We start from the raw sequence: 25730 nt of genomic DNA, 5'->3' as shown, positions 1-25730 counted from the left end.
ATGTTCTTCCTTGTGGAACAATCCAGGCACTGTTAGCTCTTCTGTTTATCTCAGATCCGCAGCGGTCTAAATCCGTTTTTCTACTCTTTAGTGAGTGAGTCATCCTGGCGCTTTCCTCATAGTTTCCCTATCCTTCAGACTTCCTCCAGCACAGTTGCTCACACGCAGCAGTTTACGAAACATTGTAGCTACCTTTATCTGCTTTTAAGAGGATTTACAGGTGGTGTTAACTTATTTAGAAACTGAAACTACCTCCACCAGGTGGAGAGGTGCCCGGAGTGCATCTGAACAAAGACTCCCTGGATCTTAACTAAGGCCTGTGATATGCCAGGAGAGCTAAGGAAAAGGCAAGTTCCTGTTCTTGCCCGCAGCTTCATTACCACCTTGCGGTGTGTGGCTGTGTGTAACCACACGCAGGGAACTGCCATCAGACCCCTCTGAAGACAAACTACAGTAACAACTACAGTGATGTTGTATGGGAGATTTAAAATCACCAAATGCATTGGAAATGTAGATTTATACCGACTGCTGCTCCCTCAGAACAGTGTTTTAAGAGTTAAAACGATCTGAGATAGCAGTGAAAACAATACAGAAGTAGTTTGTAGATTGTGGACATTGTGATGTAATACGCCAACGCTTGTCTTGTTGAGGCTATGTAATACGACGCTGAGTAGCCCTGGCAGGAAGCGAGAGATCCCGAGTCGGCTGCAGGGGACATGGGGCCTGTGCTTCATTCAGCACTACACAAGGACTGGGCCAGGTCATCCTCGGCAAGGACTGGATGAGTGAGGAAACCAGTGGACAGCCACGGGAGGAAGGGGGATGCTCTGCAGACAGACCCCTGCTGGAGTGACCTCACCCTATGGGTGAGAAACCAGTACCAGAGCCAGTGAGTCAGCCGCAGGAAGTGGAGTTTCGGCTGCAATGGCAGCCAAATGGTGGCCCTGCTTCGTCAATGTGTGTGATGTAATCACTTGAGTCTTGTGGGGAAAGAATGCGAAACCACCCTTCGTTTCTTTTCCCCCGAAACTGCATCCTGATCTTCCAATCCTCATCCAGGTCGCATGGGCTTCATACCTCTAGTTTTGTCTCTGTTGCCTGGAAACCTTACCTGGGCCCTATAGTACCTGACAACAGCTTTATTGACATGCATGCCCTGTAAGGCCATATTGAATGTAGTTAACATAGCATCTTTTGAGTTCATGCCATAACAACTGCATCAAGAAATTTCACTATTAACCCATTGTTGTGGCACACTCCTTTAATCCCAGCACTGGAGAGGCAGAGGCAGGTGGAACTCTGTGAGTTCGAGGACAGCCCTGTTTACATAGTGAGTTTTAGGATAGCTGGGGCTTTAAACCTCACAAAAAAATTCATGCTTAATCTTAGTTATCTTATTTAATGATCTTTGGAAGTTCTAGGTTCCTAGTAGAGGGAATCTCGGTTCATTTTCTTCATGAACAGTAACATTAAGTGCTGAAATGAGCAATGTGGGGTAACAATGAACTTTCATAAATAAACAATAAATAAACAAAGAGCTCACTCTGTTTTTCCATAGCGTACCCATTTAGGTAAATAGTGCTGTAGAATAAAGCCTCATTACTTCAGTGGTGAATGTTTAATTCATCTATGTCATTGTGATTAAATGTTCTCTAGGATTTTATAGTAGTTAAAACTGACCTAATATATTTTAAGACTAAGAATATAGACATTTTACAAATAATATTGATCTTTTAATTAAAGTTCATGATAAACAGACTATTCTTTTTAAACACAAACATTTTTATTATATTTGTTAGCGAAGAGCAGAACAGTCATCAGTAACAAGGGAGAAGCTGCCATTCATGCCCCCTGAAGGCAGGGGATGTGACCCTTGTGTCCCCTTCAGCAGCTCACAGAGCACCAGCAGGTAATAAGAATTCAATAAATCGTTGGCAAGTGACACCAGTCACATTTTACACTGCTGCTTGCCCAGAAAAGAAGTTTTGAATAATGGCCATTACCCGAGCAATAGCTTTCAGTTTGTGATGTGGGAAACCTCAATGCTATACGGAGATGCTGAAGGGTTCTGCAAACAGTAAATTGCTTTCTGCCACATCTTTCCCATTGCCTGGGTGTGTTTGTAAGGACTCCTAGTTACAGAGCAGTCTAGCTTGGGCAAAATAAAAATGCATTGATTGAAGACTACCAAGTAGGTAGGGAAGATGAGAAGGAGAAAAGGAAGGGCAAGGAGGAGTGGGGAGGAAGAGGAAGAGGAGAAACAGCAGCAGCCACTGCTGCCACTGTCACCAAAGAAAGGGCAGGATCCTAGGTCTCAGCATATGGTACCCCCCCTAAGGTCCCCAACCCCATCTGGGAGAGCGACTGTATGTTCACAGGAGGTCAGTGTTGGGGGGATGCGTGCTTATGAAGCTGTGAAGGGTTAGCTCTTAGAATAGATCCCTGTGGACTAGCTTCAAGTTTTCTTGTTCTTGACTATAAAATCTTTTATTTATGGTAGTTTCACTGTTAAAGGGATCTGAAACCTGTTTTACTTCATGACTTTGCAGCCCACCGCTCTCCTGACCCCACAGAGTTTTCCCCATCTGGCCCTCCTCAGCGCCATTGCCTCTATTCCGAACTTGGACTCCCTGCCCAGCTTCCCCCTATTAATTCTCCCCCGAGGCTCAGTTGGCTCTGAGATTTCCTGGTCAGTGTGTTTGACAGACCTTTGGGGCCTCTATGTGAGTTTCAATGAATACTCCCTGCTGAGAGAATCCCCTTCCAACTTTGTGTCTGGGAGAAACTGCTTTATACAAGTAAGTTTCAAGGCCATTAAGTCAGAGACATTTTAAAATCTACTTTTAAAAGGCTTTCATTTACGGACAAGCAGCAGTTGCTTGATGTCTCTTGTCCTCCAAGCAGTATGTGACTATGGTAGATGTTCTTAAATTAACTTCTTTCATAGAGCAAACACCTTCAATCATCAGATACCTTGGATGTTCTCGGATACAAGAGCTAAAAAGTGATGTTGAGCAGCAAGAGCACTCAGGATACCCACTCATGGAATGCTGGGTATGGTTCTTCCTTCCTTTCTTCCCTTCTCTTTGTGCAGTCAGTTAAGGCTTAGACCCCCGGCTGCAAAAGTGACCCCAGTCAGGCCAGACAGTAACATCATGTGTCTGTGACCACAAGAGGTGCTATCTCAATGCTCCTGACTCCAGCTTCAGTACTAAATAAGAACACCTTTAATCCCAGCACTCGGGAGGCAGAGGCAGGCGGATCTCTGTGAGTTCGAGGCCAGCCTGGTCTACAAGAGCTAGTTCTGGGACAGGCACCAAAGCTACAGAGAAACCCTGTCTTGAAAAAAACCAAAAAAAAAAAAAAAGAAAAGAAAAATGTTCCAGAGATAGTATTTGTATTATGCACCCAACACACACATTGAGATAGTCCTTTTCTTTCTTTTCTTTTTTTATTTTTAGTTATAAACTGATCGGCTTATTAGCTCAGGCTTCTTATTAACTAATTCTTATAACTTATATTAGCCCATAATTCTTGTCTATGTTTGCTTCGTGGCTTGGTACCTTTTTCAGCATGGCAATCACATCTAACTTGTTCTGTGTCTGGACCACGACTCCAGAATACAGAATCCTCTTCCCAGGATTCTTCTGTTCTCATTGCCCCACCTCTACTTCCTACCTGGTCACTCTGCCTATACTTCCTGCCTGGTTACTGGCCAATCAGCATTTTATTAAAACAAGTACAGGAAACAAATGTTTACAGGGTAAAACCATTGTCTCACAGCACTTTCACCCCCCCCCCTTTCTTAAAGAACAAGAACTCTGAATCTAATCTCCATTGTTTAGCTTTTCTCCTGACCATTATCCATAAAAATTTGTAACCAACATTGTAAACAAAGGAAAATATTTATAGTCCAGTTTTTGGGAATGTGGTTGTAAATTTTCAGGCTACTTCCTGCTGAATAGGGGACCTAAAGAAAATTTAGAATTATGATCAACTCATGACTGGAGTATCCCTGTGAGGCTTGATCATCTCAGCCAGCAGTCTTGAATCTGTTCTGAAATGTAGCACTCAGACATCTGAGCCAACTGCTCCTATCAGAGATTTCTCAGGGGGTCTTCCTTGATCAAACCTTATTTTTCTTAGCCCAGAATAAATCTATAGACTCTCATTTTCTGTGGAAACAAAAGCAAAACCTCTTCTCCAAAGTAACGTATCTTTTGACTTCAATTTTAAAGTCAAGGCATTTACAAAATGTTTGTGTTTTATTAATCCAGCAGCATTTATATTCAAATGTCTTTTAGCAGCGTTTGCTCCTTCCTCAGCTGTCAAGCAATTCAAAGACAATATAATACTATACAGTATCCAGACTCTCTGTGTATTTCCCATCTTTACATAGCTTTATTTTAAACTCTATTTCTTTTATTTTTTTTTGTTTTTTTGAAACAGTTTCTCTGTGTTTCTTTGTCCCGGAATTCACTCTGTAGACCAGGTTGTCCTTGAACTCACAGAGATCAGCCTGCCTCTGCCTCTCAAGTGTTGGGATTAAAGGTGTGTGCCACTATACCTTGAATTCACAGAGGTCTGCCTGACTCTGTCAAGACAGTCTTTGTTTTATTTTAGGCTTCCCTAAACTCCTGTGCTCAGATAATTCCTCTGCTGTAAATAGCATCCTGAGGCATCTTGAACAATCAGGACTATAAGGACAATCACTTGCAACAAGGTTGAGAGTATAATTTGAATCTTGAGAAAATTATTACAAATAAAGCCAGAGGTCAGGATAAATTCTAGTCAGACATCAGTAGAAATATGTGGACAGGGCTGTGGCCTTTGTTGTTGTTCTTCAAGACAGGTTTTCTCTGTAGCCCTGGCTATCCTGGAACTTGCTCTATAGACCAAGCTGGTCCAGAATTCATAAAGAACTTTTTGCCTCTGTCTCCCAAGTGCTGGGATTAAAGGAATGGGCCATCACTGCCTGGCCAGGCCTATGTGTGGTCTTAATGAGAGTTCTTCACATAGATTATTTTAAAATGAAGAAAAATTAAGTTTAGTTTTTTAAAGACATGGATAAGTGCTTTTGAAAGAGTTATGGTTTGACTTTGTTTATATGGAAAGGGCATAGGTTGGAGATTAAAGTTTATTTGAGATCAGATAAATTAACTTTACTAAAGTCTTCTTATGCCCTACAGTGTATTAGTAGGATTTTCTATTATCATGTCTTTTAAAATATTCTAGGTCTCTCTTTTTTTAAATATTGAAAGTTTTGGCAGAAATAAAACTGATTAAAGAGCTATTTATTCTTTATGTTTCTTCAGGTTGTAGAGGGGATAAAAAACACAAGGCATTTTTTTTCACATAGTAGAGACCAATATATCCTAGGAGACTTTCATGTTTACCCTATGAGAATTTAAATATATATTTATTTTGAAGACATGTGAGAAATGTCATAGAAATAATCTTATAAAGTTTTGTTTGCATTTTTAATTACCTGTATTATGTACATCTGAGTGTGAGTGTGAGCACATAAATAAATCTGGCCATCTCTTTAGACCCTTGAAATACTTGACTCCACATCTAGAATTTTCATGCCAATTTTTATACCCATGAATTGTGGTATCATTAGCAACCAGTGATTTCCTAAGTGGTATGTCTACATCTTACCAATCAGTGGACTGTAGTTCAGGATGTAATTCTAATACAATCTTTCACTGAAAGTTACTTTTGGTCATGGTGTTTTATGATAGCAATTGAAACCAAACTAATATGCTAACTTTGTTTCCTGCTTGGGCTGAATAATGGCAGAATTGGATAAGCAATATTGTTTATGATAACAATAACTCTGAGTGTACATGGTACCCAGATCTCATTTTCTAAATCCATTCCCTAAAGAACCCAAACACCTGGGAAAATTATTCAGTTCAAGACCATGACCAGAAAAGCCCAAGATGAGTCTGGAAAGTTACATTGTTCCAAGAAGCAAGGAAGCAATCAAGGAAGATATCAAGTAATCATGAGTGCCCAGAACCATCTATATATTTTCATAATGCTGATATAGTTGTGATTCAAATTAACTATCCAACTTTGATTATGACTAGCAAGAACTACAACAAGAATGTAGAAGATTGTTGAGATAGAGATGGGTGAAAAGTAAAGGTGCTTGAAGGTAGAGACCAACTGAATTTTACTGTGACAATGGGGTAAACTATGTGGAAGGAGGAGGAGCATGTGTGTGGCAATCCAGAGAAAGAAATGGACAATTTAGTATCTTGAGGGATTGTGTTACTTTTCTGTTGCTATGGTAGAACATCGTGATTAAAGGTCACTTAAGGAAGACAAAGTTGATTTTGGCTTACTGTTCCAGAGGGGGAAGGGTCCCTGGTGGTGGGGAGGCCTGCAAGCAGGTAGCATAGCAGCACAAGCAGGAAGCTGAGAAAGCACATCTATAACACTTAGCATGAAGCAGAAAGAGAAGTGAGGCTGTGAAATCTCAAAGCCTGTCCCTAGTGATCTACGCTTCCTTCAGCAAGGACAAACCTCCTAAACATCTCTAAACAGCACCACCACCTGGAGATCACACGTTCAAATGTATGACCCTGTGGGGGACATTCTCAGCTAAACCACATTTCACTCCCTGCCTCCCAGAGATCCATGGCCATCTCTCAATGCAAAATGGATTTAGTCCAATTTCAAATGTTCTCATAACCTTTCTCAATCTCAACACTGCTTAAAGTCCTAAGTCTTCCGAGACTCAAGACAATCTCTTAAAGTGAGCCCCGTAAAATCAAAAACAAAGTACATATTCCCAACATACAATGGCACAGAATATATCTTTCCATTCCCCAGATGGGAATAAGGGCGTAGCGAGGACCTATTGGGTCAAAGTAAGACTGAAATCCGCTAGGGCAAATCTCAAATCCTGTAGTTCCTTGTCTGATGTCGAAGGGCTTCCATGGCTCCATCCCTCCCTCCCCACTTTGCTGCCTGCCACATATATCTCTTTCTCTTTTAGGGCTGCCTTCAATCCCTTTATGCAGCGCTTCTTGGCAGATGTCTCACAGCTCTGGCATCTCCGACATCTTGGGGTCTCCTGTGCAACTCTGCTTCTGCTTTGATAGAGTCGTACGACTGCCTCCAGGGCTTCTGCCTTCACTCACAAACTCCTGTGATACACATGGCCTGGTGCCAGTGACTTCCTGAAAGAGCCAAGGAAGAGTCCATGACCCTTTCCTCTTGCATCCTGTGTGTCTCTAAAATTCAGCCCCTTTAATTGCATTTATAACAGTCTTTTTATTTGGTGCTTTCTAGGACCAGAACCCTCCTGAGGTGTTCTTTCCCAAGGTGGAAGTTTAGCTGGGTGAGGTCTTGTCCTGAAGGCACTCTTTTCATTGTTTAATTACACAGCAAGAGGTGTCTCCTTAACTACACCAATCTCTGAGACAATTACAGCCTTACTTTCTACATAAGCCTTGGCTACACCCTTAAGCTTTCTAGTGTTCTTTTCCTATCCAAATGATACGTTTTGTGTTTCTTTCTGTGCCCCTTGCTCTTTCATTTTCATTGTTGACCTGTATAATGGAAATCAGTTATGATCATGCTACAGACTTAATGCTATACTATCTTGAAATTTTGTCTTCCAGAGAAATTAGTCCATTCCTTTTCTTTTAGCTTCAGGCAAGTTCTAAAGGACAAGGACCGAAGGTAGCCAGATTCTTTAATACGGTCGCACAGGAATGACTTCTAGCCCATCACTCTCAGCACTACTGTTTTCTAGATTCCTATTTTAAAAGGCAATGCTCCAAAGCCCTGTTTATGGCATTCAACTGTCTTTAGCCCAAAGCTACAGAGTTTTCCCACATTGTCGGTGGACCATGTTGGGTGCCATCTGTTGGACACCATGTTCTACAAATCAACATGCTCAGGTTCTTCATTGCCTGCTCCCAGGCACCAACTTCTCTCTTAGTTACTTTTATGTTGCTGGAATAAAACACCATGACCAAGACAACTTAAGGAGAAGAGGGTTTATTTTAACCCACAGTTCTGGAGGGTGAGAGTCCATCACGGTGTGATAGGTGGGCATGGTAGCAAGCAGCGGGCATGAGAAGTGGCATGAGAAAGAAGCTGTAAGATCACATCTTAAATCATGAGCCCAAAGCAGAGAGAACAAACAGGACATGGAGCGAGACTGAAATCTACAAGCCCACCTCTGTTTATGAGCTTCCTCCAGCATGGCCGCACTCCTAAATCGTGCTAAACAATGCTACCATCTGGGGAGCAGGTGATCAGATAAAGGAGCCCAGGAGGGGCATGTTTCAATCACACAACCACAGGAACAGGGCATTAGCATTTGTTAAGAATTGTGGCAGAAGTAGCCTGAGATAGAAGAAAACAAGCTTGGGTACCAGGATCTGTGAAGAAATAGAGTTTCAAGCATCTCTTTGTGGGTTGTAGGGGTCGTGAGAAAATTCCTTAACCTGATCTTCTGCATGGTTAATTTGCCTTCATGATATAAGTGGTGACAGACCTGAAGATGACCAAGAAGCATTTGTGTTTCTCATGGATTTCTCTCTTTCTTCCTTTTTTCGTTCTTTCTTTAATAAAACAAATATACTAGGTACAAAAAAAAAAATCATTGATGTGATGACAAAAGTGAAGGTAGTAAAATCCTATTTTTGGCTGGTGAGTTGGCTCAGTGAGTAAAGCATTTGCCAGCAAGCCTGATGACCCAAGTTCAAGGCCCGGAACCCAGAGGGTAAAAGGAGAGAACCAACTCTCACAAGTTATCCTCTCAGTATTATATGTGTTCTGTGACACATATACATGCTCCACCCCATGTACATACAAATTAAATAAATGAAACAAAAACCCCAAACATTAAGTTTAACCATTTCTAAGTGTGAATATATAAATGAGTTGTTTAAGCCCCCCCAAGTGTTAGTTTTCTCACCTAATAAGTGGGTCTAATCTCAGCTGTCATATGGTGTGATATGCACTCTTAATGGTCCCTTGAGGTTCTCTTCTGCCTACTCCACCACAGTGTATATATTTTATACCACATGAACACTTCTATTGTAGTTAAAGACAGATAAAAGCAACCCTCCGAGATCTTGGCTGGGCATACTTTCAACAGTTTTGTGTAAATGGGACAATAGATTTAGAGTGCAGAGCCAGCCGTTAGTCCCTCAGGGTCTTTGGAAGATGCTGCAGTCAGGAAGGAAGGGAGACAATGCAAGGCCTTCCTTTCCATGATGCCCTTGTTTGGCAGATGGGCAGTGCCAGACAGATGGTGATGGGTCATGCTCCTTTTCTTTTCAAGTGACCCGATCTTGCCAAAGGACACTTGGCACTCCAGGAAGGATGCGGTACTCTCTAAAGAAATGCCAGAAGGCTTGTTTGACCTGTAGAAGCGTGAAGAGGCAAAAATTCTCTTCAGGTACCATAGATGCTTGACTAAGGTGTCGCCCCAAAAGAGATAAAGAAGGTTATTATTCAGTGAGCATTTGGCCAGACTGACAGGACAGACAGACAGACCGATTCAGAAACCCCTCGCCTCACTTGCAGCACGAGTCTGTCTCTCTCATTAGATGCTTTCAGGCTTTGTACTTTTATGAATTTTTTTCAGGTTTCTGGGTAGTCTATTGAATACTTATGCCATACTATTTAATCAATCCCTACAAGGAAATTATTAGTTTAAAAGGTGTTTATTAGCCAAATGTAGTGGCTCACTACTGCAGTCCCAACACTTGGGAGGCTAAGATAGCTGAGAGTTTTGGGCCAACTCAAACTAAAAATGAGAAAAAGGGTATTTATTATACTTTGCACTAGAGTTAATATCCTGGTTCTTTTTTGTGTGTACCTCTGATCATAACATTAGTATGATTTCCTAGAAATGGAAGCATTGGACTTTCATTATACAACACCCAGCTAACTTCCAGAGGGTTCCACCAATGTGTATTTTCTGTCTGGTGTTACCCGAGTGTCATTTCACCTACTTTTATCATTACCATGATATAGCTATTTAAAACATTTGAGTTTTCATATAATAAACAATAATATTAACTAATGTATTTATGTTTACAATGCCAGGCACTGTTCTAGGTAGCACTTTCTGTATATGAAAGAGGCAGAATTTTAAGAGGACCTCCCACAGAAAACCTACCCCCAGTACACACCCCATGTAACTCTCGGGAGTGTGACTATGTCACACTCTGTCCTGTGGTACTGCTATCTTATGTTGCCAAAGAGACCTTGGAGATGCAATTAAGGTTTTTGATAGTTGGCAATTAAGATAAAATGGTTCTGACTTATCACAAGAACAGTTTCCTTGTTTGGGGACTTGTGGAGAAATCAAAGGATTCCAAGTAGGAAAAGGAGCTGGTGAGATGAGAGAGCAGCTTTGCCTGGTTGCCTTGAAGACGGAGGCCGTGAATGGCAACGGAAGCAAGCAACCCACCGTCCCTGAGTTGGTCCTGGCTTATAATAAGCAAGTACACGAGAGTGTCCATCTTAACACCTCAGGTAATTGCAGCTGATGTGGGCATGGATAGTTTTGCACGTAGGTCTTTGCTCAAGAGCAGTCTGGTTGCAACTTTGGTTTCAGCCGAACCCTGTTCCAAGTGAAGAGCTCAGCTGAGCAATGCCAGGCTTCAGAACTGCAACGCCATGAGCTAAGACAGGGACACTGATTTTTACAAACCCTGGGGGACAGAAACCAGGTACAAGGAGATTCAGTGACCAAATCGGAGGTAATTTGAGCATCAAAATAAATATAGTAGTGTTTCAGGCCCCCAGACCTTAGTAGGCCTTCAGACCTTAGCACAGTTGACACCATGATAGAAGTATCATTCAGGCCATAAAACTCACTACAGACAGTACCACCTGCCAAACAAACAAAAGATTTAATCTATCTAAGTCCATAGTTCTGGAAAAGTCTCTAAATACTAACCTTGATTTTTGACTATGTAGTTCTGCTTCTTGCTAACTGTGCTTGCTTTGAAGTACATCAACCCAGGGTATGGTTTCTGCAATTAAAGCTCACCCTCAGAAAGGTTTGGGTGTACACTTGGATCCCAAACACCCAATGTAGTTAGCCGCTGGCTAGTTAGTAAAGACTTTCTATTGGCTTAACCCCATATCCAAGTAGGCCTCTCTGGTGGAACCCCACAACAATAGCTGATGATAACCTATTGGATAGAGTAAATCTGGGTAAACAAATACATAAATTATGTATCCAGTGGGTAAACCTTATTCATTTCAAACTTAGCTCTCACAAAGCACTAATTGCGGGTGAAAAGAGCAACTGAGCGGTAGGATCTTTGACAGAGACTGCTTTAATTAAATGTTGGAAGTGACACTAGGGGCAAGTGTGAACCAGACTGCAGGATGAAGAGCACAGCCTCTTGTCCTGACCTACCGTGCATCTAATCACCAGGAAACGCCAGACGAGCCCAGCCTAAAGGACAACCCACAGGGAAAACTGGCATGTAGTCTACAATGTGTCGCGATCACCAGTGTCAAAGGCAGGCGGCACAGCAATACTGGCTGGAGGAGGTTAAAGGGACACAGCAACTACACGCAGGGCTTGCTTCTGAGCGGGGGCTCTTGCTGTGAAGGGCATTGCTAGAACAATTGGCAAAACTCAAGTGCCCCTGGACGATGAGTTGATAGCAATGTTGTCGATGTTAGATCTTGCCAAGGGCCGTCTAGTGGCTGCATGGGAGATGGTTTTGTTTGTAGGATGATTCTCTCAAGAGTGTACGAGTGGTGGGTAATAAGGGCAGCAACTTCCGTGAGATCGAAGTCTCCCTCAGAAAATAGACTTCGCTGATGGTTTCAAAATATATAGAAGTTAGTTTAAAATAAAACCTTAAGAGGAAATGTTTTTTCTTCTTTTAAAAAGAATGTGTTATAGAGCAAAAATCTATTGTATTTGCATTGATTTTTTTTGGTGGCATTTTCATGTGTAGCTTTGTAGTCATTTACATAGTATGTATATATATTTATACATGCATAGTAAATGTATATATGCATGTGGTATTTGGGTTCTCTAGAGGAACAGAACTTACAGAATGAATGTTTATTAGATTGCCTTTACAGGCTGTTTTTCAGCTATTCCAAGAATTGCTGTCTACCAATGGAAGGTTCAAGAATCCAGTAATTGTTCAGTCCATGAGGCTGACTTTCTCAGCTGATTTTTAGTGTACACTGGAATCCCAGAGAAGCAGGCTCTTATGCCAGTGAAAGAATGGATATGTGATTGAGAGCAAGCAGCCAAAAAACAAAACAAAACAAAACCCAGCTTCCTTGTAGACCGGGTTGGCCTCGAACTGACAGAGATCTGCCTGCCTCTGACTCCCGAGTGCTGGGATTAAAAGCATATGCCACCACCAGGTGGCCCTAGGATGATTTAATTGGGAAAAAATTCCTCACAGGTATACCCAGACCCCTGAGTTTTAGTTAATTCCAGATGTAGTCAAGTTAGTCAAGAATAGCCAACACAAGTCCACCGTTTGTCAACTTGACACACAATCATATCTCCTTATGTCATGCTTAATTTTTAAATGAAAACAATATCCAGGTTATAATTACATCTAACATGATGTATTTATCTCATGTACAATCACAAACATATTATATATTTAATGAGGGCACAGTTATGCTAAACATGATATAACTATCCCTCATACAACCACAAATGACAATAAATTTTAGAATAGGTAGCAATGTCCCTGGAGGGTTATTCTTTTAGTATCTCAAACTTAAATATGATAACCATTGATATTCTCTTAATTGATGTTATATTACATGATAAAGAAATCGAGGAAAGACAACACAAATGTCTGTACGAAAACATTCTTAATTTATGGTTGGCTTTATTGAATCACATGACTAAAATTAAATCAACCATGAATCATGATGTTAGAGCCAACATGAACTCTATAGTTGACTAGGCCTGGTGTTAGTTATCTCTGATCTGTGGTGGCATCAGGGCCTGTTGTGATCAGATGAAGGGGGAAAGAAGACCTGCCAGGAACACAGAAAATACCGAAGAAGTCACTATAGGTGTTCTGATTTTTCACCTAGGCAGCACTGGGTAGTCATTTTTGCTCATTAAAATCTTTAACAATTGTCCCTTGAAAACTTCCTAAAAGTAGGATTATTAGCCATGGTGATAACTTACTGGAAACTATGTTACAGGGTTGTTCTTTTGAAGCATGTGTGTGTTCAATAATTTCTCTCTCTCTTCTCCGTCACTCTCTTATAAGCGACAGAGACAGCCAAGAAGCGGCAGATCCAAGGACATACTGCAGTCACAAAATGCATCTTGGTGGTGGGAGGGTTTTGATGAGTATCCTCTCTGGCCAGTTAAGGAAGGGAACCTGGCGGCTCTTTCACTGGGAGCAGCTGGGCCAGTTTTCTGACATAGGCTGGCAGCCCCCCGTCTCTGAGCCCAGTGGAGCTTGGTAAGGCTTGTGCTTCTGCTTGGCCTTCACCCTCCCAGTGAGTGCTTTCAGTTTGAAACTCCCAAGAGGCTGTACAGATGCCTCAGTGTGAGCAGCAGGTGCTGGCCTGGGATCTGCATCTCACCCTTTCCAAGGCTCTTAGGAGGGCAGAATGAATCAGAAGACATGTTTTCAAGTATGACGTGGATAACACCACTATATCCTTTAATAGGCCAATAGCAGAAGGTGTGACCCTGATGTGGGTTTCCCCTCTCTATGCTGTGAATATTATTGGTTAATAAAGGAACTGCTTTGGGCCTATAGCAGAGCTGTAGGGGAACAGAGCTAGGCGGGGGGAAACTGAACACAGTGCTGGGAGAGAGAGAAGTTAGAGAGAAACCATGGAGCCCTGCCAGAGTCTGACAGAATTTTACCCAGTAAGTTACTGCCACATGGCAATACACAGATTAATGGAGATGGGTTAAATTAATATGTAAGAGTTAGCCAAAAAGAAGCTAGAGCTAATAGACCAAGCAGTGATTTAAATAATATGGTTTCTGTGTGCTTATTTTGGGGCTGAGTGGCTGGGAACCAACAAGTTGCTCTCTGTTTACTACATGACCCAGATTAAAAGAAGATCTTTCCGACCTCCCTACACCCGCTCCACCGAAAATTGGGCCCGTGGTTGTCCACCGCCTGACATCTGCAAGCTGCATGCCCATGAGTGCTCACTTGGAATTTGCAATCAGCGATAGCAGCAATGACTTCAAAATGGAGAACTAATGAATCTTGGTATTCTCACCCAGTATATGCAAGATATTGGCAACATTATCATCACGCAATGGTTTGGATGCGAACCCACCAGAATGTCTACAGGAAGTCCAGGAATTCCTGTCTCGCTTCCCCATGGTTCTACCCTCAAGGAGTTCTTCCCTGGAACTCTGTTGATTATGAGGCTGGGCATCCTTGGAACTATCAAGGCCAACACGTGGTCTGGCAGGAGCCTCCCTACAGTGTTTCCCATCTCCAAAGCTCTGGGCAGCCTCTATATGATAGCAGTAGAATCCAGGCCACCACAAGAGAAGATGAAGCCTCATATGAAGAGGAAGCGATGGAGTTGGATTCAGATAATGAAATAGAATGTGACCTGAGCAATATGGAAATCACGGAGGAGCTCCGCCAGTACTTTGCAGAGACTGAGAGGCACAGAGAAGAGCGGCAGCGACAGCAGCAACTAGAAGCCGAGCGCCTGGACGACTATGTAAATGCCGACCATGGGCTGTACTACAACCACCACCGGTCCACAGAGCCTCCCTCAGAGAAGCCTGGGGAGCGGCGTCAAGCCGAGATGAAGCGCTTGTATGGGGACAGTGCTCCCAAGATCCTGGCCATGGAGGCTGCTGTGCAGATGAGCTTTGACAAGTACTGTGACAAAAAGCAGCCAAAATACTGGCCTGTCATTCCTCTGAAGTTCTGAGTCGTGGGCACAGGGACCTTGGGGAAAGCCTCCTGAACACAGTTCCTCACCTCCCTCCTCTGGATATGTTCTCTTCATTTCTCCTGGACATTTTTCAGAGAAAGAGGCCTGTATACCAACACAGTGGATATGATCTGTCAGCCACTTAGAATTCTGTCAGCAGGAGGTACACTGTTGCCAACACAAGAAATGTCCCCTTTACATAAAGTGATAATCATATATATTATACTTATTATACTGCCTCTTGATTAACTCCCTAATAGAGTTCAGTTCATGGACATTTTTGCCTAGAGATACAATGGCTTGCATTTGTAATTTCCTTCTTTAAGTCTTCCTTGTTGTCACAAAAGCCTTAAGCTACATGTCATTTTTTTTTTTTTGAGACCAGTTCTCATATAACCCAAGTTAGCCTCAAACTCTTAAATCCTCCTCCTTCCACATCCCAACTGCTAGCTTACAGATGTGCGCCCCATTGTGGGCTCTAATCCACATGTTCTCACTGACTGTAACCCTTTGAATCCCTCTGAAAATGATACGAGAGTACAGTAAGGAAAATACCACTTGCTATTCAGCGAGGTGTCAGCCTACATGCTCTCTAAAAGGCCTGAGAGCAATGCTCTGGGCTTGGCAGGCCATGTTCTCTGTCTCCTAACTGCCTAACCCTGACTTTATAGCGTCAAAACAGCCTTGGATACTGAGTAAACAAATGGACTGGACTGTGTTCCAATAAAACTTTATTTGTAAAATACAAAAAAAAAGATCTTTCCACCTCAAAAGATCTGGGTTAAAGGTATACCTTCCTACTTTAAAAGTGGGTTGCTGGAGCACACCTTTAATTCTAGTTCTTGGGAGTCAGGGACAGGTGGGTCCATAAAATCAAGGCCAGTTTGGTCTACAGAGCAAGTTAAGGACAGTCAGTGCTACACAGAGAAATTCTGCCTCAAAACATGGATGTGTGTTTGTGTCCCACTTTGAATGAGTTATGTAAGAAAAGTGTGTGTGTGTGTGTGTGTGTGTGTGTGTGTGTGTGTGTGTACATCTGTGCTGGTGCCTGTGTTTGTATGCATTCACCTGTGTGTGCACATCTGGAGACCAGAGATCTACATGAGGTGTCCTGCATCTCTCCACCATCATTTTTTGGGACAGGGTATTTCAGTGAAATGTTTATCACTGTTTGGGCTAGGATGGCTAGCCAGAAAAGCTCCCAGGGGATCCACCTGTCTGATTCCTCCAGCCCTGTGGTTACAAGCATACACTGCCATGGCCAGCTTCTACATAGACCCAGGGCCCTCATACCCTTGTCCTTGCTTGTTAAGCACTTTATGTCTCCCCCAGCCTAGGTATTTTTATACACTTTTATTAAATAAGAATATTCTTATTTTGTACTTTGCTATAGAATGGTGTATTTATGCATAAGCTATATGTCATCCTTTAAACTTGCTATAATATTAACATGTTATGGTCTCTTTTTGAGTATGAAACATGCTGTGCCATTAGAGTGTGAAGATTTGGTTTTAAAAGTCACTGAGTACCTTTCAGCAAGTTTGCTGATGCTGTCATGTTATTATATCAGATAAACCTCAGACGGCAGCTGGGAGTGAGATCTGGTGGCAGTTAATTTAATCCTGTTCTTGGAAGAAGAGTCGTGTGTGCCGTTTACACACCTTGTGTCTTCTCACATTTCCCTGTGGACAGGACCAGGAGTATCATTTTCTAAATCCAAATAGTATTTGGGATGCTAAGATTGATTGATTTTTATTCCTCGCTCTTCCTCAAATCCCCAGTCACTAACGCTTCAAGTGAACCCGTGACTGCCTCACCTTGTTCCACCGCTGCCGATAATGAGTCCATTGCACACCCTCCCTGCTTATGGTTCGGGGTGGTGAGCCTGCAGAGCTGATGGCCGGTGAGGACGTGTTCTTCACTTCGAGAGGCATCCCATAGTGATGCTAACAGAAATCACATCTCTTTGGAGGCTAATTTCAATGAAGAGAAAGGAGTCTTTGCCACTTCCTATAAGGTCCCTCCAGCTAACGTAAACCCTTTTGAGCTGATGTCAGCATTCAGACCATGGCACTGAGGTCATCTTTAAGGGACTATTAGGAGTTTGCTTGCTTGTGTTTTACGATGATGATGTGTGCACATTTCCACTGAATATATGTAGGATTAGAATGGCAAGGCAAAAATAGCTGAACAATTTTCCTGGAGAAAATACACGGATTTACACCCCCCTACTAGCCACCTAAGTGTTCTGTTCTTCTGCTCTTCCTCTGTCACCAAGCATTTTGTGTTCTGTTTTAGCTTCCATAGCGTGCTGATGGTGCTATCATATTGCAACTTAAATTGAATTTCCTTAACGAGTGAAGTAAAATGTCTTTTAGTATGGGAAGGTGTCTTTTTGTTGTGAACTGTCTGTTCAGGTTTTCTGCTCCTTTTTTTAATGGCTTGTCAGCTTTTATCTTATTAATTTATATGTGCTTTTGAAATATGTTTCTGGACCCACACTTTTATGAGGAAAATGCTAGGACAGCAAATGCATTTCCATAATGTTTATGTTGCCAGTTGCCTTTTCATTTCCTTACAGAAGTTCTTAGTTTAATATTGCCCAACTTCTTACCTTTCCACTTTGGATTAGCATTTGGTAAAGAAATCTCTTCAACTCCAGTTTCCCGGACTTTCTTTTAGCGGGGGGGGGGGGGGACTTCATCTCATGTACCTCAGGCTGGCCTCAAATTCACTGAAGATGACCTTGAATTTTGAATTTCTGGTCCTCCTGCCTCCCCCAGTGCTGGAATAATTAATACCATACCTAATTTTATGTGTGCCAAGGATTGAATGTAGGGCTTTATACATGCTAGGCAAATGCTCAACCAACCGAGGTGGATCCCTGGCCTTTTGCAAGCCTGGGTGTTCCCTTCCCACACACATTTTTCTCTGTGTGTACAGTCTTGACCTTGAATTCCCCATCCCTCTCTCCGAAGTTCAGAGTAATGCACTACATGCTGATCTTTGATATTTTGATTGGGCATGTTGTAGTTAATCATTCTAATTTATCTGTTATCGATTACTACTAACAAGTGGTAGTTAGTATTTCTTATTATTGACTATTATAGTTTTATTTTTTTATTTTTATTTAAGGTAGGGTCTCACTATATAGCCAGCCATTTCTGGCCTCAAACTCAGAGACCCAGCTGCATTTGCCTCCTGAGTGCTGAGATTAAAGGTGTGTGTCAACCATTCCTAGCACATTCGTTTCTCTTTTGGATTTATTTTTATCTTACATGTATGAATGTTTTGGCTGCATGTATGTCCAAACTCCACATAAATGGCTGGTGCCCTTGAAGACAGAAAAAAGTGCATCAGATCACCCGACTGGAGCTACAGATCACTGTAAGCTGACTTGTGTGTACTGTGTACCGAACTCAGGACCCTCTGCAAGAGCAGCAAGTGCCCTTACTCACTGAGAAATTTCCTCAGCTCTTGACGGTACATTTAAATCCAAGAAGGAACTCCTATGTAGCCAACTCCTCACTATCCTTGACATGTATGATCACTGACCGGCTTACCCTCATTCCTACTCCACAGGCAAAATCTAGAAGATAGAAACCTATTATTCCTTTCCTATTTCTAACTTTAATAAAAACTTATTTTTTTCACAAAACAATTTTAAAATCATTGTTTGGGTGACACAATGTGATTCCTTCACAAGAGGTTGTGAAGTCAGAGAGAGGTGAAGCATTGCCACTTCCGTTAGGACTAGGTTGAAACTACCCGGGGAAAGGGGCGGAGCCAGGCCTTCCCTAACTTCCTAGTGTCTCTCAGTACACCCTCTTACCGCCACAGTCTCACCGCGGTCCAGTGCTACACTGCCCACATCAACCAGTAAGTAATGATCCGACTGGGTACATGGAGTGTGTCTTCCTGAAGAGGAGTAGCTCAGGAGACTATTACCAGCTTCGGAGTTACCCCACTCTGCCTCCTCTCAGCAGCAAATTTGCATTGAGAGGAGACATGAGACTTTTTTTTTTTAAATGACTTAAACTTGAGGAGTCTAGAAAAAGGAAACAGGAAATAAATGATTTTCTTTTTGTTCTTTCTTTGCTTTCCTGTCACCTTTTCTCTATTTCCTTCTAAATGTCATCTTAACACCTCTAATTGTGAAAATTTTACTTTTCTTTTTGCCTTTACTTATCAGCACAGAAATCTTTTCAAATCTCACCTGGCAATAGCACCACGAATAAACATTGCTTCCCTATTATAACTATTTCATTCCCTCAAGATACGTTAGCCCCTACATCTCACGGCGCTGTCACTGAGCAGTTTCGTAGTCTTTGTTGCTTAATAGACCGCTATTTTTTATTGAAATTAAAAAACTTTCATATAATATTTACAAGAAAATTGCTTCCTGTATAATTGATCCTTTGTGGAAAAGCTATTCATTCTAGGGCATTACAAACCCACAGACACATTCTCTTGCCTCGCGTCTTTTTTGTATTGCTTTTTTAGCAGTTTAATTAAATCGTGGAGTACTTTTCCTTTCTTCTCCCAGTACCACCCACACACCCTTCTACGCACTTTCCTCCACCTATGTTGGAGCTGAGCGTTCTACTCTAGTAGAGCTTTTCAATGGAGGATTTTGCTAGACGGAAATCTCCTGTGATACTTTTGGGGAAGCAATGACAGTGATGTTTTCTAAGACATCCGTCTATATGGCCGTGTAATTCTCTAGAACAGTTTCTAGACTGCTTTAAATGAGGGGCCCGAAGGCTCTTTTCTGTGCGTGTGCTTTGTATTATTCCAGCATTTTTGCAGTTGAGAATTTTGTGTGGTTGGAAATTACAGAACCTGACCGCAGTAACGTGGGGATTTATTTTCCTCATAATACCATGTCCAGAGGGAACTGTACAGGGTAAGAACAGCAGAAAGAATCTTGATGCCAACGGTCTGGCTTCCTCTCGGCTTCCTTCTCTGTGATGCCTGTGTGTATCTTTCATGCAAGCAGACCCTCTATGACTGTTTCTCCATATCTGGCTTTACCCTTGCATTTCTGGCAGGAAGAATGGAAGGTCAGGGAAGTGTGTGTGTGTGTCAGGGTGGGAATGGGGCTGCAAGAGAAACCAAATCTGGCCCCTGATTTCTTACATCTCATTGCTTAAATCTCATTGGCTAGAACCAATTGCATGAACACCGACAGCCTCTAAAGCACACTATTCCAGCCTTGCCTGGAACCGGGGTCTATTAGGAAGGAAGATGCAAGTGGAGAGTGGATGTTAGCACACTACTGTCTCTGCCAGTTTCAAGCTTCAGATGGTAAAATTTCTCAGCAGTAATAGGGAAAAGCACATCAAAATGCCATTAATTATCGAACTTCATAACCTTGCTGGTGGCCTTGGCATGTGCACTTTTCTTTTAATGAACAAGCTTGTAATCAAGAGAAAGAGCAACGCATTTGTGACAGCTCATCACAGGAAAAAGGACAGGGCTTTTAATCATTTGGTTAAAGAAGGTGCCTGAAACCATTCCTCTTCAAGTCACATCAAATCTGTATAAAACTGTATAAAATTAAAAGTAAAGTTAACTAGAAATCACAGGCTGACTGTCACATCATTATTGCAACTTAATAGGGCCATGATGCCCTAGGAAAGGGCTGGGAAAATGATTCAGTGTTTATGAACACTGGCTGTTCTTCCAGAGGACCCAGGTTCAATTCCCATCACCCACATGGTGGTTTATAACAATCTGCAATTACAGTTCCAGGCGATCTGATGCTCTCTTCTGGCTTCCACAGGCATTACGAATAAACTCATGATACAGAGACATACACAGGCAAAACACCCATGCACATCAAATACATGATGCTCCAGGAAGTGATCTGGGGGTTTGGGAGCTCTGACAAGTAGTATCCTAATGGAGTGATTAGGAGTGGACAGGCCTGGTTTAAATGAAATATTTAAGGAAGGAGTCTCAACAGGTACCTGGATGCAATCTTTCCTCCTTAATCTAGTATATTGTAGATGTTCAGTGAACATTGGAATAAATGCATCAATAAGAGAAGCCATGGCGACATATTGACAAGGTGTCACCGTAGAACAGGGAGGGGAGAAAATCATCTGTCTGAACTTAGAAAGTCCCTAGTGGTGTGCTTGAGATGAAGCTAAGAAGTACAGACTAGAGAAGTAGCTTAGGATCGGGCATTCCAAAGACCAGTGATAATGTGTGTGCAAAGCTAAGGGGGGGGGGGGGGGCACAAAAGAATTCTCAGCTTCCTCTTGTGGAGAATAAAATTCCTAAAGAGATAGTGGCTTCAATAACACTATTGCCATTGCACTCCGCCGGTCAGACCTCAAAAATGGGTTTCAGTGACCAACATCAGGTTACCAGCAAGCATCTGAAATCTCCAGGGGAGAGGGACTCTGTTCCCTAGCCCATTTGCAGCTTCTAGTTTACCTGCATTGGTCTCATCCGTCCGTCCTCAAGACACTGTGTGTGCCATCACTCTTGTTTCTGACCTATGCTTCTATCACTGTGTCTCCTCTCCTTCTCTGACCATGGTGCACTGCCTCCCTCTTGTGAAGACCCTGTGATTACATCGGGCACCTGGACAGTCCCACATCCTCACTGCTCTCTGCTCCCCCTCATTTCCCTTTGCCATGCAGTGTGGCCATGTGAGGGCTAGGTCCTATGTGGGCATCTCTTGGGGTACCATCATCCTTCCATAGCATTGTGTGCTTGGGGATCTTCAAAGGTTTAGGATAAAGGATAACCAAGGGTCTAGATTCTTGTCACGTATGGTGAATTTGCACTCCATCCTGGAAAGCAATAAGAACCCACTTGGTGTGATGGATTTCTGGTCTGTTCGGATTTTTGAGACATTACTCATTCTCAAAGCAGTTGTGCGATGGGACCTGCTGCTGAGAGATGAAAGGCTATTGCAGAGATCTGTCATGGAGGCTAGAGCAGGAGGTCACGTGACACCCATACTGCCAGAGACACGTGGTGAAAGGACTCAAGAAGGAACAGGTGAAATTCTCAGAGCAGGTCCTGGTGCTTTGGAAAGTCAGTGTCCAAACGGCACCAGACGGTTGACAGAGTGTCAAACGTGAAGATGTCCAAATGGCACATCGAGGAAGGAGGAGAGGCGGGAGGTCTCCATCAGCAGCAGGATCACAGGCAGCTCCTTTCCCACCAGCCCCATGTTCAAGGGCAAAACGGGGAAGAATTTTTTTTTTTTGTTTTTTTTTTTTTTGTTTTTCGAGACAGGGTTTTCTCTGTGGTTTTGGAGCCTGTCCTGGAACTAGCTCTTGTAGACCAGGCTGGTCTCAAACTCACAGAGTTCCGCCTGCCTCTGCTTCCCAAGTGTTGGGATTAAAGGTGTGCGCCACCACCGCCTGGCGGGGAAGAAATTTTTATTTTTGTTTTAGCTTGAAATGGTCTTATACAGCTTAGGCTGGCCTTGAATGTATCATCCTCCTGCCTCAGCTTCAGGAGTGCTGGGATGACACTCACCACCATTGTCACATGAAACTGTATTTCTCAGAAACAGTGACTTACTTTCCTCAAGCTGATTTACGAGCACTGAGTCCTATTAGTGGTTTCTCATCAGAATATTTAAGGCTATCAGGGCAAGCTGTGTAAACTGGTCCATTCTGCTCTCCCATCTTATAACGTAGGGCATAGTACCTAAGATAGGTGTATATTCCTAGGCTATAAGAATTATTGCAGTAACTGTGGGAGTTATAAAGGGAGGAAAGGGTCCGAGGGATGCCGTTTGGGTGGCTCTCACTTTTTTCCCTGTGGAATTCTAGAGATTTGCAGAGACTGGCCCCTCTTGGCTCTTTCCCTGGGTTAACTGCCCTCTCTACCCAACTCTGTTCTCCAACCTGGAAAAGCACAGGGATAGGTAGGTTTGCGTTTGAATCATTTTTAAAGCAAGGTTGATTTAGTCTCTCTGAACTATTGCGGACATAAAAGTAGAGACCTTTCCAAAAGGTTGAGTATGTGTGGAATTTGCTTCCTCAGCCAATGTTTATGAATTATGAGAGGGGCAGAGATTTAATAGCTTTCCTGTCTGATTATTGATTTTGTTTTGCAGTGAAAGGGTAGAATTACTTTTTTCTAGAAAAATTTCTTTCTTGGACCAACAGGATGGCACTCATTCACCTGTGAGCTGATGGCCTGAGTTCAGTTTCTGGTACCCACATGGTAGAAGAACACTGTGGCTCTTGTACATTGTTCTCTGACCTCCACGTGTGTCTGCTAACAGCATGCACAACTCATGCCCACCTACCCCACATACAACATAAGCAAATTAGTGCTTATGAATGAAATTACTCCCTCAGGTGCTCATTTTCAGCATATTAATGTATATGCATATTCTATGGCCATTAAGGTCCATGTAGATTTATGTACAGGAGTAAAGTAACAAAATGACAAGGAAAGATGACCAAGTTATATTATTAAATAAAAACAAATTTATTCAACAGTGCATATGCCACTATTTATTACATTTGTATACAGATTACATGAGTACTTGTATGTGTACACAAACAGTTTGAAAATAATCTTTAAGGCTAAATGAAACTAGCCTTCTGTGTACCAGGGCCAAATAGAGCCAGACAATTTTTTTGTAGTTGTTTTTAAGACAGGGTTTCTCTGTGTAGCTCTGATTGCCCTGGAACTCACTCTGTAGACCAGGCTGACCTCAAATTCACAGCGATCTGCCTGTGTCTGCCTCTTGAATGCTGTGTATTTTGTGATCTTTTAAAAGGACAAATCCTAGAGCTGGCAGTGGTGGCGCACACCTTTAATCCCAGCACTCAGGAGGCAGAGGCAGGTGGATCTCTGTGAGTTCGAGGCCAGCCTGGTCTACAAGAGCTAGTTCTAGAACAGGCTTCAAAGAAACACAGAGAAACCTTGTCTCGAAAAAACAAAATAAAATAAAATAAAATAAAAAAACAAATAAAAAACCAAAAAAAAAATAAAAGGACAAATCCCATAAATTCCTTAAGCAGTTTATTTTGTTTTTTCTTTCGAGTGATCGAGTGAGTCCTTCCCCATTATGCTTGGTATTTGTTATGTAAGGGAGCAGTCTGATCGTGATCAGTTCTAATCATTTCTCATTTTGGCTCCATTAGTTTTTCCAGGGCAAAAACTTTATCTTATGCAAACTAGAATGCACAGTGTTTCATAATGAAGCAAACACACACCCATTCTGCTGAGATTTAAAAGGGGATTTTGGATATTAGAAAAAAAACCTACCACTCAAGGTAGATTCTAGCAATAATATTTGAACTGACATTTAAAACATTGTGAGAGCTGTCATATGAAACAGATTATAATTTGATATTACATCAAAGCTATTGCATGTTGAGATCCACACAATAGTTGTATGGGTATGTAGATTAATCAGTTGTCCATGAGGATAAGTTTCCTAAGATAGCAAGGATTTTACCAAATACCCTAAGATTATCAATTTTTAATATAGCTGTAGATTCTCTAATTTTGGAGTCTAAATATAACTTTCTTCTGCAGTATAGTAAAAGTTTTTCCATCCAGAAAACAGGTCAAATCAACTTTTAATGTTGTGGGGGAAAAAAAAACCTACTTCATTTTATAAATTATAACTCTGCTACTTATTTTTCTCATCTTTAGGGAAGCCCCGACTTTTCACCTACCCAGTAGAGACCCAGTTAAGCCCGTGTGCATTTGTTAATTTCCCTCTTTTTTAGCTTTCTTTCTTTTTTTTATTCTTTGTGTCTTTCACATCATGCATCTCGCTTCCATTTATTTCCCATTCTTTCGTATCCACCCTCTGCCCTTGCAACCTCCCCCCCCCATAAAATAAAATTTAAGGGAAAGAAAAAAAACAGGAAAAAAAATCTCATCATGGAAGCTGCAGTGTGCCACAGTGAGTCATGCAGTAAACCCTTTGATCCATATGGCTTTATGTGCAAATGTTCATTGCAAAGAGTGGTTGGTCTGGTTTGAGGCCTCTGGTTTCTGCTACACTATTGATACTGGGCCCTTACTGGAACTCCTCTTAGGTATCCTGTTGTTGCCCTGTGTAATGGAAATCCTGCAGCTTTGGGGTCTCCAGGACCAGCCCCTTCATGTGCTCTGCCAGATCACAGATGGGGTGGATGTTGGGGTGGGCCAACTCATAACCCTGGGCCTGAGTAGTTACAGGGTTCGTCAGCCAGCCAGCTCTTGCCAATCCTCACCACCAGGGTGAGCTCTCCAGCATTGCCCCTGCTAGTTCACCCTAGGCAGTAAGCAGCAAGGGCCAGGGCCAGTTCTCCTGCTTTCAATGCTCTGTTTCCCCCACCTATACCATCAGGGTCAGCTCTATTGTGCTGCCCAGGCAAGGTGCAGGGACCTTTCTCCGAGTGCTGCAGCTGGTGATGGACAGAGACAGCCCTCCCACTCTATGACCTCAGGGCCAGCTCTCCTACCTGCCCTGGGCAGCAAGGGGTGGGGATGGAGGAGAGTGCAGTAGGGGGGAGGGCATCTGAAGGTCCTGAGTTAATTCGTCTCTTCAGATTCTCTGCCAGATATGTAAAACAGAACATATTAAAATGTTCTTTTCAAACCTCTTGCCACTGAAAAATTATCGTATTGTGTATAAAAGTATTCATCCTATACTCTAAGAAGTTTTTCCTAAATGCATTAATTTTAAATGTTTTCAGTTATTAAGTCTGTCTTGAAAGCTTCTCATCTTGACAACATTCAAGCCCTTTCTTAGCTGTCATGTAGTGTAAGCATGGAGTACTTTCTAAAACCAAGCATTCCCAAATGATTTAACGTGGGAGACCCTG

At 42.3% G+C, this 25730-nt stretch overlaps 2 protein-coding genes across 4 annotated transcripts in view; both read left to right on the top strand.

The window, feature by feature from the left end:
* The window catches only part of LOC121433267 (gem-associated protein 8-like), a 63966-nt gene extending 48950 nt beyond the window's left edge, over positions 1 to 15016 (top strand). The window contains exon 2 of the mRNA XM_041631632.1: positions 14066 to 15016. Coding sequence (XP_041487566.1) covers positions 14200 to 14916 — 717 coding nt within the window. The 5' untranslated portion in view covers positions 14066 to 14199 and the 3' untranslated portion in view covers positions 14917 to 15016. The remainder of the gene's footprint in view (positions 1 to 14065) is intronic.
* Ccdc148 (coiled-coil domain containing 148) overlaps positions 1 to 25730 on the top strand; it is a 242717-nt gene that overhangs the window by 48976 nt on the left and 168011 nt on the right. The window lies entirely within an intron of this gene.

This window comes from Microtus oregoni, unplaced genomic scaffold, assembly GCF_018167655.1.
Source record: "Microtus oregoni isolate MIOR12 unplaced genomic scaffold, Mior012 000037F_ref0000500, whole genome shotgun sequence".
Lineage (NCBI taxonomy): Eukaryota > Metazoa > Chordata > Mammalia > Rodentia > Cricetidae > Microtus > Microtus oregoni.
This window is presented reverse-complemented; position numbering and strand designations above follow the sequence as displayed.